The following is a 16,924-nucleotide window of genomic DNA, read 5'->3' on the forward strand; positions in this document are numbered from 1 at the left end:
AATGAAGTGGGGCCAGAGGCTATGCATAAGGGCAAGAAGAGATCACAGTTCCAGAGTGAAGGGCTTCATGCTGTGCTGGGAGCAGGAACAGGTGTTAATGGTCAGTTCTCTTGCTTACATGCCAGAACTGAGCTGCAGATCTCATGCAGACTATGTAGGGGACTTGTGCCTAGGTGTGGTAGACCAAGACAAAGAGCAATCACATACCTGAGGCTGTATAGTGGGCAAAGAACAGGAATAGAAACAGGCAGCAATTTGGTACTGACCCTCATACAAAATCTTAGATTCAGCCCTCAACGTAGTCTGAAACCTATAGCTAAATAACCAGAACAGAGAGCTCAGACCAAGGGGGAAGCCTACAGTTCTGTCATTTTTAACTTGCAGTCTTCTAGTTAGCTAATGATGGCCCGGGCTAGTAGTAATCTACTGGAGCGCCAAACAAGGGTAAGTCCAAAGTTGTGTTGCCTAGATTCAAACCTATGTCAGGAGCTTGCAGAGCTTAGACCAGGTAGGCAGTGATCTGACTTCTCCTTGGAACAGACAAGTTTGGGCTCACTGAATATTTGCTGATCCCCAGTCTGAGTTGCCTTTCCAAGACCCTTGAAGGTCATAGCACTTAATGCCTGGAGAATATAGCAACAGGACCCAAGAGCATATGAAACAGGACCAAGCAAGGCCCAGACATTCTAGAATTGTACAGAACCTAGCTCAAATGCAAATTCCTAATTTGGGAAGTAAGGCTAGAAGGATTAAATGAAAAAGACATCCTGCTTCCCAAGAGTTATTATGATGACAGGGAGACCCAGATTTCAAGCTCAAAGGATAAGAATGACTCCCAAATTTCTACAAGTAAAGCCTCAAAGCAAAACACAGTTGGGTACAAGGTTTAACTAGAATTCCTGGAAGACATGAAACAAGATTTTTAAAAAGAATTAAACATGATTTTACAAATGAAATGAGTTTACTGGAGAAAGAATGGGAAAAAATATGAAAGCTCTGGAGGAAAGATTTGGAAAGAAAATTAACAGCTTATCATGAGAGAGTCAAAACCTTACCCAAGCATTAGAATCCTTGAAAATTAGAAGGATTAAACAGACGTTAACAAATCCATGAGATAATCAAAAATAATAAATCAAAGTAAAAAGATGAGGAGAGGGGAAGGAGAGATAGAAGAAAATGTTTAGCTATCATTTATCAAAAACAACTGAGCTGGAGAGATAATTTATTAAAATATTAATAATTATTGTAATTTTCTGTGAGGCAGCATGGTGGCTTAAGTCAATAAGTGCTGGGCCTAAAGTCAGGAAGACCTGAGTTCAAATCTAACCTCAGAAACTCACTACCTGTGTGATCCTGGGCAAATCACTTAACTTCTGTTTGCCTTAATCTACTGGAGAAGGGAATAGCAAATCACTCCGGTGTCTTTGCCATAAAAAACCCAAATGGGGTCATGAAGAGTCAGACACAGCTAAATGACTGAACAACAACAAATAATGATAATAATTTATCCTTGGTTTATTAGTAATTGTGCTTTATTATTAATTTATTGATATTTATTAGTAAGGAGAGATAAATTGTTAGACTACCTGAAAGCCATGACCTGGATAGTCAAAGATCCTGGATGCCATATTTCTAGAAATCATTCAGTTCAATAAACTTATCAAGTGCCTACTTCGTGCTTGGCAACGTTAGTGTTGGTGGTATAAATAAGAAAATGACAGTCTCTTTCTTCAAGAATGCTATAATCAATTGAGGGAAGACAATACACAAAAGGAAGCTGGAAAGTGAGGGAGGGAGCATCAGGAGCATCATGTTCTGTGAACTTCAAACTAAGCAAAGCTGCAGATGGAAAGTGGAGCATGAGCTCATGAAAGAAAGATCTTCTAGAACCAGAGGTTCATATCATTCAGTATGCCTGATAATAGCCCCAACTGGCATTTACATCGCACTTGAAAGCCGGCAAAGTACTTTGTATGCAGTATGTCACTGGAGCCTCAGAAGAGTCCTGTTAGGTAGGTACTCAGGGAAGTCTCCTCTTCATTTTATAGATGAAGAGACCAAAGGTCAGAGTGGTGAAGGGCCACATACCTGGTAAGCATCAAAACTGAGATTTGTACCCAGGTCTTCTTCACTTCACTTCATTTCCTGCCTTTTGCCCATTATTACCTTACAGCAAAATAATTTTCCATTACATTTATGGATCACAATTTATTTAGCCATTCACCAGCTGATTGCCCCCACAAAAAAAAGTGTTGCCCTAAATATTTTGGTGCATATAAAGCCTTTCTTTTTATCAGTGACCTCCTTTGGGCCTGTGGAATCTCTGGGTCAAAAGATATATAGAAATTTTAGTCCCTTTATTTGTGTAATTCTTAGTTTCCAGAATTGTTGTGCTTATTCATAGCTTCACCTGCAATGCATCTGCCTGTCTTTTCACAATTCCTCCAACATTGAATATTTTCATCTTTTGTCATCTTTGCCAATTTGTTGGGTGTGAAGTAAAACGTCAGGGTTGTTTTGATTTGTGTTTCTCTTATTAATGATTTGAAGCACTTTCATATGATTATTAATAGTTTGCAATTCTTCTTTTGAGAACTATTTGTTCATATTCCCTGACCACTTATCTGCTAGGAAATGGCATTTGGCTTGAGTGTATATTTCCATTAGTTGGCCATGTATCATAGATATCAAACCCTTATCCAAGAAACATGATAGAAAAATTTTTTTTCCCAGTCACCTGCTTCCCAAAAGGTAAAATCTAGCACAGGTACGTTCCAAAATTCCCTCTGCCGGTCTCCTGTATTATCACAAATCTAGTGTCTGTCACGGTACCCTGCACTTATTAGGCCAAACTGAATTGTTCACATTTCTCTCACTCCCTTCTTGGGCAAGTCCCCATTATTTAGTTTGCATGGATTTACTGAATAGGAGGTCACCCTTGATGAACTTGTTTAGCTCCACTGACATTTACTCAAAAGAATTAGGGAAAGGTGAGACCACTGTGATAATTTACTTTTACTGCCTTTCAAAGTCTAATCCATAGACACACAGTGTCAGTAGTTAAACTTTGACAGGTTAAGAACTAGATATAAATAAGTGCCAAGAAGTTGGAGTGAGCCATTTTGGAATAGGAAATGGGGCAGTAACAGGGTATTTAAGCACTGAACTTGTTTATTCATATAACATCAGTTGATGAGAGAAGTATGGGCCTTGGGCAAATTTATAGGCAGTTTCACTTAGACTAACCAGCCAAGACTAAATCATAGAAAGAAAGTCTCTGGTTAAAATTGGGTTTTAGCATCATCCTACTTCAGAGTACATTTAGCTTTTTATTATCAGGTGACTGATTATCCATATTACAGATTATCACAGAGGCCTCTGACTACTTTTTCTCCTGCTTAGTCTGTTTTACTGTATGTTATTGTGTTGCCTTTAACATATGGGAAGGATCCTTGAATCAGTTCATCTCACTGTTACAAACTCTTTAGTAAGTTTTGGTGGCGAAGGAACTTTCCATCAGGTTATTTGTGAATTTTAGCTCTCCTTGTGGCTAAGCTGGAGTATTTGATCCCGTTGCCAAGACTCTGTTCCTTTGTCTCGTTTATATATGGCGAGTTATGATTTGCAGATAAAAATTTAAGTGCAATATCCATTGAGTCTGAGACTTTAGAGTGAAAATAGGCCTTAAAAGATAATTTAGTTTAGGGGTTCTTACTCTTGGGCCAACCTGGTGAAACATATAGACCCCTGCTAAAAATAGCATTTTTAGGTGCATAAAATAAAATACTGGGACTATAAAGGAAACCAATTATGTTGAAGTATACTTATCAACATACTTAAAAACTAAGTTTGTGGACACCAGATTAAGAACCCCTAATTCTAGTTCAGCTCCATTTTTATACAGGTAAGGAAATGGAGGCAAGAAAGGTGGATTGCCTAGCCCTGTTGGTAGCAGGTCTTTCATCATCGGAGAACCTTGAGTCTTTCAACTCCCAGTCCAATGCACTATGCATTGCGCTATGCTGTTTCCCTTCTGTGAAAGGGAAACTCCCTTCAGCTCCCAATAATCAGAATTCCTTAGATAAGTATGATTCAGTTGGATGAAGTTTGAAAGAGCAGGACCATCAACTTCTTGTCTCACTTGACTTAGAGACTCTCTTACCCACTCTTTCCTTCCTCCCTCCACCCTGAGCTTTTTGGAGTGAAGGCGGTACCCAAACCTGAAACAACAATGCCTGTATTGGGACAGAACGTATATTAGAGTGTGCTGTTGGAAAGATCACACTGAGAGTAGTTTATACAACCCTAGGAACCTGAGAGATATCCGGAATTTGAAAAAGACAGGGAGGGTGGCAAGGGGCCTCATGGGCCATAATTATTAGAAAGGATAAGAGGCTGAGACTCTGAAAGGAGCAGGCATCGAGGGAGCCAAAGAGAAAGTTCTTTACACAAAGGGTAATTAAAGTATAGAACAGATTTCCCCATGGCAAATGTGGGAGCTGCAACCTCAGGCATATTCAAGTCAGAATTACCCAGACACTTAAGGAAAGACACCACCACTGCGGGGATGAACGTTAGACAGATCGGGAGGCTGAGCTCACTGGACCCAGTGATCATCCACTGTCCCCATTATCACCTTCATTGCAAAATGATCGTTGTAACTCTCCACTAATTGAGGCAAGGCAAGTGATTATACACTTCTGGAAATGGAAAGTTTATCTGGAAAGAAATTATAGTGCAGAAATTCTTGAAATCCTAAATTACTGGCTTTAAGCATTTACTCGAGACACAAAGACAGTGAGTGGAAAATGAGGAGAAGGAATAGGGAATATTCGCTGGCTCCTAGAATTGTGAATTGATTTTAATTGTTTGTCCTTTTACCTCAAACCACCAAAATGACAAAATTGGCTTTTTGACAAATTTCATTTTTATGTTAGTTTCTTTTACGTCAAGGGAAAACATAAAGCCTCATCCAAGATAGTCTATCACGTTCATGATGAGCACCGACAAAAAGAGGTGATTTTTTTTCTATCGTCATGGGTCGTTTCATTGTTGCTGTTGAGGAGAAGAAAGGTTTAAATATGGGGTTTTCCCAGGTCTTCTCTCCCTAACCCTGTCTCCTAACCTTTCTCTATTAACTGTTGATCCCCTATGTCATGAGAGTTCTTGGAGGCCTGAGGGATCCAGAATCCCACTTACTGATCACTTGGAGTCGCTGCATTGCCCCCTTGTACACTACACTGACACTACAATTCTAACAGAGAGAAATTTACCCCATAATTGATAAACAGTTCTCCTTGAACTAGACACTTTCCTGGACTCTTCCCATCTGCTGGGAAACAACAACCAAAAAGAAAATCCCCTCATCCGCTTCCTGGGGCTTCTGACCCATTTTTAGCTGACTTGCCTCTGGTCAGTTAATGTGCTTCTCCCTCCTGTACCCCTGCAGCTTTGGTTAGCTCATTCCATACATTCCAAGCTGGAAAGGAACTTAGAGACCATCTGTCCATTTTCATTTAACAAAAAACCAAGGCCCAGAGAGAGAGAAGGTAACAGCCATAAGTCACTCAGGAAATATGGAGGAGCTAGGATTGGAACCCAGGGCATCATTCTCCAAAGCCAGTGCTCCTTCCCCCCATACCAGGACTCTTGGGAGGTTGGCACTCATGGCTTCCAAGATCCTTTCCAGTCTGAGGTTATCACATGATTCTCTGAAATCTTAAAAAAAAAAAAATCAAGGGACGAGGGGGTGAGGTTGAAAAAGAAAAAAAAAAGATGTGAAAGCAATGTTTGCTTGTATATGGTTAAAGCCCTGTTTAAAATGCCTCTGTTTTCACCAATTCTCCTTCTAATCCCCCTGGTGCTATTACTGTGAAGGGAGATGAATAATTCATGGTCCGAATGCCTCACTGGGCCTAATCACCACTTTAATTGGAGGCTTAGATCAGAGGCGGCTAATAGCTCCTACTGCGGGACTCCGTGTATTGTTGACAGTGAGCTCGCTGAGTACCTTATCGTTGGCCTGTTTCAATTCTCCCAGGACACAACCACATAGAACTGCATCAAGGTCCCCAGATACCAGGGGACAGAGACTGCAGGGCCAATTAAATTTATCTGGGAAGAGCTGACAACTTTTTTAAAGAGAGGAGAACTGTTGGAAGAATAATAGCGTCACTCCTTCCTGACTGCTGCCTGGAGTTTGACACTCGGTGGGCAGGCTGCCAACATTTCTTAAGATTCATGAGCCTTGGACTGGGGCGGAAAGGAGGGAAGAAGGTGTAGTGGTCTCGGCTTCGGCTCCGAATGTGCCCCATGATGGAGGGGGCTGGGAGGGAGACACTGGGCCTACTTTATGCTTACCATCTGCTTGAGGTCTGAGCCGTTAGTTACCAGTGTGAACTTTATTTTAAAATATCACAGGGCCTGTGAAACTCAAGTCATTATCTTTGCCTGGAGATTTTAATTATATTGTTGCATTTGTGATGCTATAATTAAGATTCTGTCAGCACTTTCATTATAGATCTCGTTTCTCAACGGTTTGTAACTTTTGCTTTTGGAAGAAGGGGAAAAAAAAACACCCTTTCTGAACAAAGCTGGAGATAAGCATGTTCAGAGCCAAGGAAGGAATTTTATGGGTGTGTCTGTTTCCGTTGTGTGTGTTTTGGTTTGTTTTGTTTTGGTTTTTTTTTTTAAGAAAGAAAAGAAAATCAGTGAAGGGAGAGGCAGGAGAGGTGTCTTGGCCATAGAGAAGATAGTGGACGATTAGGTATAAGAAGACCCAAATGGTTAATGTCAGTAATGACAGGAGTGTCTTCAGTGAAAGGAATTGGGAGCACCTGCTATGAATGGGTGATACACAAGACTTTGCTGCAACTGGAGCATCAGTTCTGGGAGAAGACTGCTTCTGCTCATTTCCTTTCTCTGTGATGTCTAGATAAAGGAAGAAGCTAAAATAGTGGAACCAGAAACTAACAGTGGGTTGGGACACTTTTTGTCATTTTGATTCCTGTTAGTGACTGGGTCAGATCATCAGCCATCATAACATCGAGTGCCCTTTATATTTTGCTGGACCCTTTTGGGAAGGGAAAGATATGTATATGGAGCAAGCAGGGGACTGGGGTGATCTCTTTATATACTGTTGTAATGTCAGGAAAACTAAAGGACTCCCCAAGAAAACAGAATATTTGTTTCATTTTGTTGGGACTGGACCCAATCAGACAACCCTGTGGGTGGGCCTGCTATATGCAGCAGTGACTAAAAGTGGTAGAGGCACCCTTAACATAAAACCACTTTCACCGCTGACTCATCTAGTGTTATTGGGAAAAGGATGCATCTGGTTGCTGCTGATGGCTACCAAAGTTCCCTTTTGCTCCCTCCAGTGCGCTTCTCTCCATAGTTCCTCTGGGCTATCAATACATAGAACTAATCAATACCTGTTTGAAGGGTGTCCACTGTTGAATGCTGCTGAATTATCCATTTTGGAATAGGTTATTGCCCTTCTTGGCCTTAGGCCCAGTGAACATTTTCTACCATGGCTCAGGAAGAGAGTAGGTGCTATATCAGTGTTAAAGAATATACTCAGAAGAAAGCAGAAAGAAGAATGAATTTCATTTCCCAAGGAGTGGATGGTTAAAGATATGGTAAAATTTTGTATAAACCGATCAACGGTCTCCTAGTGGCATAATCGTATTCCGTTTGATAACTTAGGTTTCTAGAATTCTTTTTCTTTGACAGGTACTCTTTTTGGTTATCATATCTAACCTGTTCCAGAAGATAATAAATCAATTTCTAGCGTTTTTGATGGTTTCTCAATATTCAGGCTCATAAATTCCCTACCAGCCTCTGCATCCTGCCTCTTTCAAACAACAAGAAAGAGACTACTGGCTACAAAATAAATGAGCAGATACCAGCCAGGTAAAACTTATTAATAGTATCAGTGAACATTGGACTTGAAATCTAGTTAGCTTAGCCTGCCAAAGTGCCCTTCTCATTTTAACACACAAATGCTGAGGTTGTCACAGTTTTCAGAAGCCATGTCTTACAGGTTTTCTTGATCCTGTTCTGTCCCCTTCCTCAAAACATTTTCCCTGTCCAGTTCCCATTCAGAACTGTGTCTGCCTGTGGACACGTACACATATTAAAATAAGGCAATAGTCCTTAGGTACTGATGGGAAAAAAAAAAAGGTCAGCTCTGCTAAATTTTAATTGTACCATATGTATTATAGAAAAATGTGAGAAGACTACAGTGTGCCCCAAACTGAGTATGATTCAGCATTATCACACTGTTATTGTGGAAGTAAGTACATTACAAGGATGTATACTTAGGAATGTGGCATTCAGAAACCACAAGTGATTTTCATGGTTTTCCCTGATCCCCTGGTTGAACATGACCATCCCTCTTGTACTTTTCTTGTAACTCTGTAATTCGCTAATAATGCTGTTGTTGTTCGGTTGTTTCAGTCATGTCTGGCTCTTCGTGACCCCATTTGGGATTTTCTTAGCCAGAGATCAAGGAATGCTTTGCCATTTCCTTTTCCAGTTCATTTTGCAGATGAGGAAACTGAGGCCAACAGGGTTAAGTGAGTTATCCAGCTATTAAGTGTCTAAGGCCAGATTTGGACTCAGGAAGATGAGTCTTCTTGACTTTAGGTCTGTACGCTATCCACTGCATCACCCAGCCACCACTAGCAGTAAGAGATGTCTGGCAGCCTACTAAATTGATGATCCACTCTTTGAAGACAGAAATCGTGTCTTATCCAGATTTCCTATTTCTCCCCAGCACCTAGGACAGTGCTTCACACACAGTGGATATTTAACAAATGATTGTTAATTTTTTTTGGTCAAGTTCCAAAAATGGAATTTGGGAAGAAAAGCTTAGAACTACTGGAATAACTTAGGAGAAGAAAAAGATTGTACTTTATTTTACATGCCAAGATGTGGTTACTGACCAACAGCTTTGCATCCTTCTCACAGTGGTGGTGATAGATTTGTGCTGGTCTTTCTACTTTCTCTTGGCATTGGTAACATAAATTTGCAAGATAACTGGCGGGGGGCGGGGTGTTGAGAGGACAGTTTATAGTTCTGGAACTGAGTGCAACAAACTGGAATTTGAAGGAATCAAACCCCAAACCTCATTAGCTTTCTCCTCTTTAGGAACAAACTGGCCGCAGAGAGGACAAAGCAAAAAGAAATAGACTCTAATTTTAGCAAGAGGAATTGGAATTCTATATAAAGAACTTACCAAGAGTGAGTGTTATTAAGCTCTGGAGCAGATTATCCAGGGAGGCAGTAGAATTATCTCCTTGCCCTTGTTTTTCTTCCTTCCTTTTTTCCCCTTTCCTTCTTTTCTTTTCTCCCTTCTCCATTAGTTGGAAATCATTTAAATGAAGTGCTTAAAATACAGAAGTGAATTTTCATAGACCATGAAGCTTGTGAGAGGCAGCTTACATAGTGGATGGAGAACTGGTCTCAAAGCCAAGGAAACCTGACACCAGGTCCTGCCTCTGAGATATACTAGCTATGTGACCCTGAGTAAGTCACTGAACCTCTCAGTCCTCTAAGGCATCTCTCTAAAACAGCCATTTGCCAAGAAGGTGGACCGGCATTTGGAGAGGGAGTTTCCTTATCTGAGAGTTCTCTGTACCAACAAAATCATGGATCTAGTCCCTATGCGTATCCCTCTGAGTACTTAAAGCAAGTTTCCAGACAGCCCTTTCCAGTCTCCAATTTCGTAAATAGAGCCAACCTCTGGTCTCTGATTTTCTTCAGAGGTACTACTCATTCTTAGCCGTGAAGGATGCTTTATTAAAGTGGACCATTAGAGTCTTGAATGCTGCAGACAGGGGAAATACCAGATCAGTGCAACTTAATAGGCAATTGTTCTGGACACTATGTCAGATTTCTCTTGCTTTGAAAAATGAAACCTATAGATTAATGAGTGTTTTGAACTCTGGTTTGTTCCTATTGTGTTTTATATACGATGTATTGATGTAATATAAAACCAAGATAATCTTCTGTAGCTCTTACATTGTTCCTTGCCTCTCCTGTCAATTCAGGGTGGCCCGGAAATGATGAACTATGTAGCAATCACTTCTGTTCTTTCTTGTACACACATGGGCCCCCGTGGACACTTGAGATCAGAACTGTAGAATTGTGTTTCTGATGTGAGTACATGGTGAAAAGCATTTCTTGCATAGCTTTAAAAGACTCTCAAACTGGCACGCTGTCCAAGAAGTGCTTTGGAACATGCTGTAACAATAATTAATTATATTATTAATGTTTAATATAATTAATTAATTATATTCTGGTATTAATAATTGATAACTAAATATATTAATAATAACTTTGCTAATATGTGTGGATGCGGTGTTAAAGCCACTTAGAATCCCAGTGATATGAAGTTTCCCACAGATAGGCAGGTAGGTAAGTTTCCCCTTATGAGTGCAGCTCCTGAAGGCTTTTTGCGGGGCAAGGTTTTCCACTCATCTGGTTTCTTCCACGTAACACGAATTTTCTTTGTTTTCCCTTTTTTGCCTCTTTTTCCTCACAGGTGCCGTGGGGATTCCATTACCTGGGGTAGAGGTGCGAATTGTCTCTGAGAACTCCAGGAACGAGAGCCAGCCTTACCTCATTCATGCCCAAGGAGACCAGAACGGAACTAAGGTACCACAGAACATATCGGACTGTCTGCTATTAAAATGCTTATTCCAGGATTATTGTCAATCCCAGTTCTTGGCGTTTAGGAACTTTCCATCGCATCAGGAAGATAAGATTACCACATGTGTCAGAATCAGAGAACAGTGCAAATGTAAGTAAAGGTTTATCTAGGTAACTAGTCAGTGCAGTGGATAGAGTGCTGGGCCTAGAGGCAGGAAGATCTGAGTTCAAATTCGGCCTCAGACTCTTATTAGCTGTTTGATCTTGGGCAAGTCACTTAATCTCTATTTGCCTTAGTTTCCTCAGCTGTAAAGTAAGGATCACTGTAGCACTGGCCTCTCAGGATAGTCATGAGAATTAAATGAGAAAATATTTGCAAAGCTCTTATCTTAGCACAATGCCTTGAGTATATATAATATGCTCATAATATTATTATATGCTAATTATTATTATTATTATTGTATTGTAATAATACTGACTTCCTTGGCGTCCTTCAAGTCCCACCCAAAGTCCCATCTTCTACTTTCTCAACTCCTCTAATTCTGGTCTCTTCTCCTGTTCTAAGTATTTCCCATTTATCCTGTATATGGCTTGCTTTGTATGCATTTGTTTGCTTATTTTCTTACACGGTAGATTGTGAGCTCTGTGAGTTCAGGGACTGTCTTTTTGCATCCCCAGAGCTTAGCATAGTGCCTGGCATATAGTAGGCACTTAATAAATGTTTGTTGACTGACTTGTTCGTTCTTCATTTTTGAAAAGGACCTTCCTCATGGGGTGAAGTCTTGACTTGTGCATGAATTGAATTGAAGTGAGGCAGGGTTGCACAAAGTCATCAGCCCCACTCTTTGTGAGTCATCAGAGTCCAGTGGCTGGACAAAAGTCAGGATGACTGGTGGTGGCCTGGGATGCAGTGGATGACCTTGGCGTAACTAACTGTGGTGCTGGCGATTCAGAGGAGAGAAGGGGGCTCTTATAAGAGCTCTTTCAAAGGAAGAATCAAGAGGATTTGGCAATATATTGGAAATGAAGGACAAGAGAGAGTAAGGAGTTGAGTCTGACACCTAGGTTGCAAACTGGGGTGACCTGGAGAATGGTAGTGTCCTCACCAAACAGTAGGGAAATTAGGAAGAGGAGAGGGTGTGTTGGGGGAGGGGAAGGAAATGGAAGATAATTAATTCAGTTTTGAACATGTTGAGTTTAAAATGTCTATAGAACATTCATTTTGAGATGTATAATAAGCTGTTGGAGATGTGAGACTTAGAGGTCATAAGGTGGTACTCTATAGAGAGAAAGGTACTATCTATCCATCTATTTTCCATCTATCCATCTGTCTATCTATCTGGAAGAGAAGTATCAGTGTGACCAGAGTAATTGAGGAATGCTCCTTGGAGGAGGTGTGACTTAGTTGAGCTGGGCCCTACAGGATGAGTTGGATTTTCATGAGCAAAGAGGAAGGGGAAGAATTGAATTGCGTTTATTTGTCATTTTACGGGGAACAATTCAGAAAAATGTTAACATCTAGGTCCTCCTTTACCCAAAAAAAGGATCAGGAGAGTCCTTTTCTGATTGAAAGTTCTTTCATCCTCACCTACTATTTCCTATATAAAACATTTAGGGTTATGCCTGAATGCCTGAGGAAACTGCGAATGAAAAAAAAGCATTTTTTTGGCTCCTCCTATGTGCAGCTCACTGAGATACCCAAATGGTCCCGGCTTTGAAGCTGCTCACAGTCTGATAGAGGAAGTCTAAGATACATAGATCGATATATAGATATAGATATCTATCTATAGACAGTGGTAGATATCTATATATACATATATCTATACTAGATATTCTCTATATAGGATATCCTATAATAGATGACGTATATAGAGATATTTATATGTAGATATAGCAATATCTATATGTAGATATCTCTATTGATCGAGCAATCTATCTATCTATATAAGTTTCACTGTGTAGAAGGCCCAGCAAGAAGGCAGATGACAAGGTCCAGTGGTCCTCAAGGTGAAGCTGCAGAACAGGTGCTAAGTAAGGCTGAGTGGTCGAGAGGGTGCCCAGCAGGGCTGATGGTAAGGGCCATTGGTCCAAATGTTGCTGGAGCATGGAGGAGAGAGAAAAGTGATGCATCAACCCATCCTTAGTGTCACTGTCTCAGTCATTGGCATAATAGAATACTTTCATATCTAAAAAAAGCACAGTACACAAATCTAGAGGAGAACTGACAAATAGAGAATGGAAGGGAGTTACATGAAACAATTTTTCAAGGACACATACATAAATAAATTAATTTTAAATGTAAATATTTGTAAATATACTTTGACTTTATTTTGCTTAAAGTTGTGTTGTTTTTCACCAGTGTCTGACTCTTTGTCACCCCATTTGGGATTTTCTTGGCAAAGATATTGGAGTGGTTTGTCATTTCCTTCTCCAGCTCGTTTTACAGATGAGGAAACTGAGGCAAATAGCATTAAGTGGTTTGCCCAAGGTCATAGAGGTAGTAAGTGTCTGAGGCTTTGAACTCAGGAAGATGAGTCTTCCTGACTCCAGGCCAAGCACTCTCCTGCTGCACCAATTATTTAAAGTTAAATATATTTATTTTTAAAATAGAGAGTTCACCTTAGGACAACTGTAGTTACAGGCTTTGAGTATGAAACTTATCCGGGCAGACTGCCAGAGGTTAGAGTTACATTTACAAGTAAGAGAGATCCTGAGCAGGAATCAGAAAGACATTAGGCTGCTGACAGCTACCTGCCTCCCCCAAGTATCCCTGCATAGATAGCCCTCTGGACCCGTGTTCAGACAAGTAGGTAATCTTTTTAAATAAGTCTTTGTGATGAGAAACAAAGGTTTAATAGTGATACATAGAGCTAATCTTTAAATGTACATGTGTATGTATATATATACACACATTTACATACATGCGTACGTATACACACGTATATGTGTGTTTATGGATATGTGTGTATACACACACACAGGTTCAGAAGTGTAAGGCCGCTGATCTGGAGAACTCAAGTACTGATGGTCTGGTGCTACCTTTATTTTTAATATAGTTATTTATTGTGGACATAATTTTAAACAGCAGCTAACCAAAAAAAAAAAACCCAAACCCGTACATCTACAATTATTTACACTTAAAAAAATTGAATTTCTGCATAGTATGGTTGTGAAGCCTGTGTGTCTCCTTCCTGTTTTCTGTTGCTTCATTGAGTATTTGGGTATAAATTTTTATTTTAATATGGTCATGGTGTGTATACTGTTCTTCTGATCTGCTACCTGTGCTTCATTTTACTTCATATAAATCTTTCCCCATTTCTTTATTGTCCTTCTATTTATCATTTTAATGGCGTTGTAGCATTCCATTACATTAATTTACCATAGTTTATTCAGCCATTTACCAACTGTTGGACATTTAAGTTAAGTTGTTATCAATTCTTTGCAACTGCTAATAATGCTGATATGTGTATATGGATAAGTGTGTGTATAGATATGTTCATATGTAACATACATTTCTTTTTTTCTTTCTGCCAACACTCAGGGTATCTTAATTTGGTTATTGGGTCAAAAGGTCTGATTATATTGCGATTCTTGTTGCATACTGCCAGATTGTTCTCCACAAAAGATTCTGCCACTTTGCCATACCACTAGCAATCAATCAGCTAGCATTTATTAAGCGTGCTATGTGCCAAGCCTTTGCATTATGCACTGGGAAAACAAGGACAAAAATGAAACAGTCCTTGCCCTCAAGGAGCTTACGTTCTGTCAAGAATATGAGTATCCCTGGTTCTCCACAATAATGTGTCTTTTTCCGTTGGTACAGTTCATGATCTACCACTTACTCATGAGGTCCATGACTCTGGAGAGAGAGTGGGGCTGGTCACTTTGCACAGCCCTGCCTCACTTAAATCCAATTCACTTGTAAGCTGAGACATCACCCTCCTGATGTCATTGGGACAGCAACAACCACAACCGGGAGTGTGTATTCTGTTATTTTGTTTAGGAGGAAATAATTGTGGATGGCAGGCAGGAGGGAGTGAAGTGTAATCTCTTGCACCTTTCAGGAGGTTGAGGGGGCTACTATACACTTTTGAGGACTAGTTAAATTTTGGCACTACTTGCAAGACTGCCTGAGAACATTATTTACATTTCAATACTTCGGGAAAAGATATTATTTGCTGGAGAAAATATAAAAGCAAAAGAAATCTAGCTGTGATACAGCTTTGTTTTGAAAAACTTTATCAGTTATCATTGTATAAGGGACATCTGCTCCTTGGTGATTAACATATTAGATGAATGTCATTTTTTCCTCTCTGATAAGAATTTTGTGTTTTTCTTATTGCTTCCGCTAATAAGTCCTGATCTTGCAGTTTTTTTTATCTGAGTTTGTGCTCGCTATCTTGTCATTGTTAAAAGTGTTTGCCCTTATTTCAAACTAACCGTTCATTTGTTGGTAGCTTGGGTGTTTTCTGTCCTTAGAACTGATGTGATTTCCGTTATCCATGGAGACACTTAGACATCAGTCATTTAAGAATCTATGATTTTGTCACTCTGGGTACTTTCTCCACCAATATACCATCCTCATCAGTGAGCATTTATTCAATACCTACTGTGTGTTAGACACTGTGCTAAGATACAAAGAGAGGCAAAAACCCGGTCCTTGGAGCTCACAGTCTAATGGGTGAGACAGCATGCAAACACCTACATACCTACAGGATATATACAGTGTCAGTGGAAGGTAACCACAGAGGGAAGTGCCTAGCTGTCTTCAGAGTCCTTCTGCACCACAATAGACAGTCTTTGTGGGCTCATGTGACCAAAAACTTCAGCCTCTGACCAGCCCAGTCTCTGAACTTAGCTGAGCTGGTCCTCAATGGATAGCCATACAGTCTTTTGCCAGGCCTTTCCACCTTGGGAGACCCCTCCAGAATTCATATGCTGCTGGTACAGCCTTTGGGCACCCATAGTCACTTCCATCACATGAGGAGGTATCCCAGTAGGACCCCAGTAGGGGAAATGGAGTAAAACTCATCTTTTTAGCCATCTTGATATCTAGCCATGGTCAGAAGCAAAGAGTCATTTTTGCCAAATTGTATAAAAGTCAGAAGACTGCATAGACTTTAGAAGTGCAGTAGAGTTGAACCATATATTTAGAGCTGGAAGGAGCCGTATAGATGATCTAATCCAGCCTCCTTGTGGTGACGTTAGCTTGTCTCTGAAGGTCCATTTCTAAGAAGTGTTTGGGACAGACAGATTGGGCTTTGTGTACTATGTGTGTACTTGGCTCAATTTTGTATCCCCCTGAATGAATGCAGCCTCAGAGTTAAAATGCCTGATTCCCGTTGTGATTCATCACACCATGGTTCTTGATCTCTGTTGGCCCATTCCTCCGTTTTCCAAACTGATTGATTGTATTTGTGCTAAAGAGCTTGTAGAAGTCCCCCACTGATATTCACTGACCTTTTTACTGCCTGAGTCAGCTCACCCCAGGGCCATTGGTCCTGAACATCTCCTTGCTACAAACCACATCTTTGCTATTGCCTGTCCCAAAGTCCGGGAACCCCAGAACCTGGGGGTGCCCATGGGGCAGGTGTGTAACGCATGTTTCTGTCTGTCACCTTTGCCTGATAAACAGTCTGATGTGATTCATTAGTAGCAAGTGTGGCAGAATATGCCTGGGTTCATCTCCGATACTGGGGTGGCCTATTGGCCTTGCTCATAAACCACTCACTGCACGAATGGAAGAACTGAGATCTATACACATGCGGCAGTTTGCTCGAGGTCATTCAAAGATGACCTAGCAGGAACTATGATTCAAACCCCTGAGGGGCAATGTAGTGCGATGAAAAGAAAGTTGTTGTTCCATAGACTCTCGGTGACCCCATCTGGAGTTTTCTTGGCAAATATACTGGAGTGGTTTGCTATTTGCTTCTCCAGCTTATTTTACAGATGAGGGAATTGAGGAAAATGGGCTGAAGTGACTTGCCCAGGGTCACACAGATAGTAAGTGCCCAGCACTCTACCCACTGCCCCACTTAGCTTTGAATGGAAAGAATATGGCTCTGTATTCAAGGACCCAAGTTCAGACCTTGACTGGGTTGTTTATGAAGTGTGCAGCCTTGGACAAGTCACTATACTGCCCCTGGCCTCGGTTTCCCTCTCTGTGGAATTTGGGGGTTGGCCTAGAGGACCCTGGGGCCCCTTTCAGCTCTAACTGGGGGATCCTCGGATTCCATGTCCTCTGCAATCCAGCCCTCCGTGCTTTGTG

The 16,924-nt window shown here is 40.7% G+C and overlaps 1 protein-coding gene across 1 annotated transcript in view; it reads left to right on the forward strand.

The window, feature by feature from the left end:
• Positions 1–16,924, forward strand: part of ACSF3 (acyl-CoA synthetase family member 3) — a 239,946-nt gene that overhangs the window by 87,591 nt on the left and 135,431 nt on the right. The window contains exon 7 of the mRNA XM_036752516.1: positions 10,550–10,662. Coding sequence (XP_036608411.1) covers positions 10,550–10,662 — 113 coding nt within the window. The remainder of the gene's footprint in view (positions 1–10,549; positions 10,663–16,924) is intronic.

Source organism: Trichosurus vulpecula, chromosome 3, assembly GCF_011100635.1.
Source record: "Trichosurus vulpecula isolate mTriVul1 chromosome 3, mTriVul1.pri, whole genome shotgun sequence".
NCBI lineage: Eukaryota > Metazoa > Chordata > Mammalia > Diprotodontia > Phalangeridae > Trichosurus > Trichosurus vulpecula.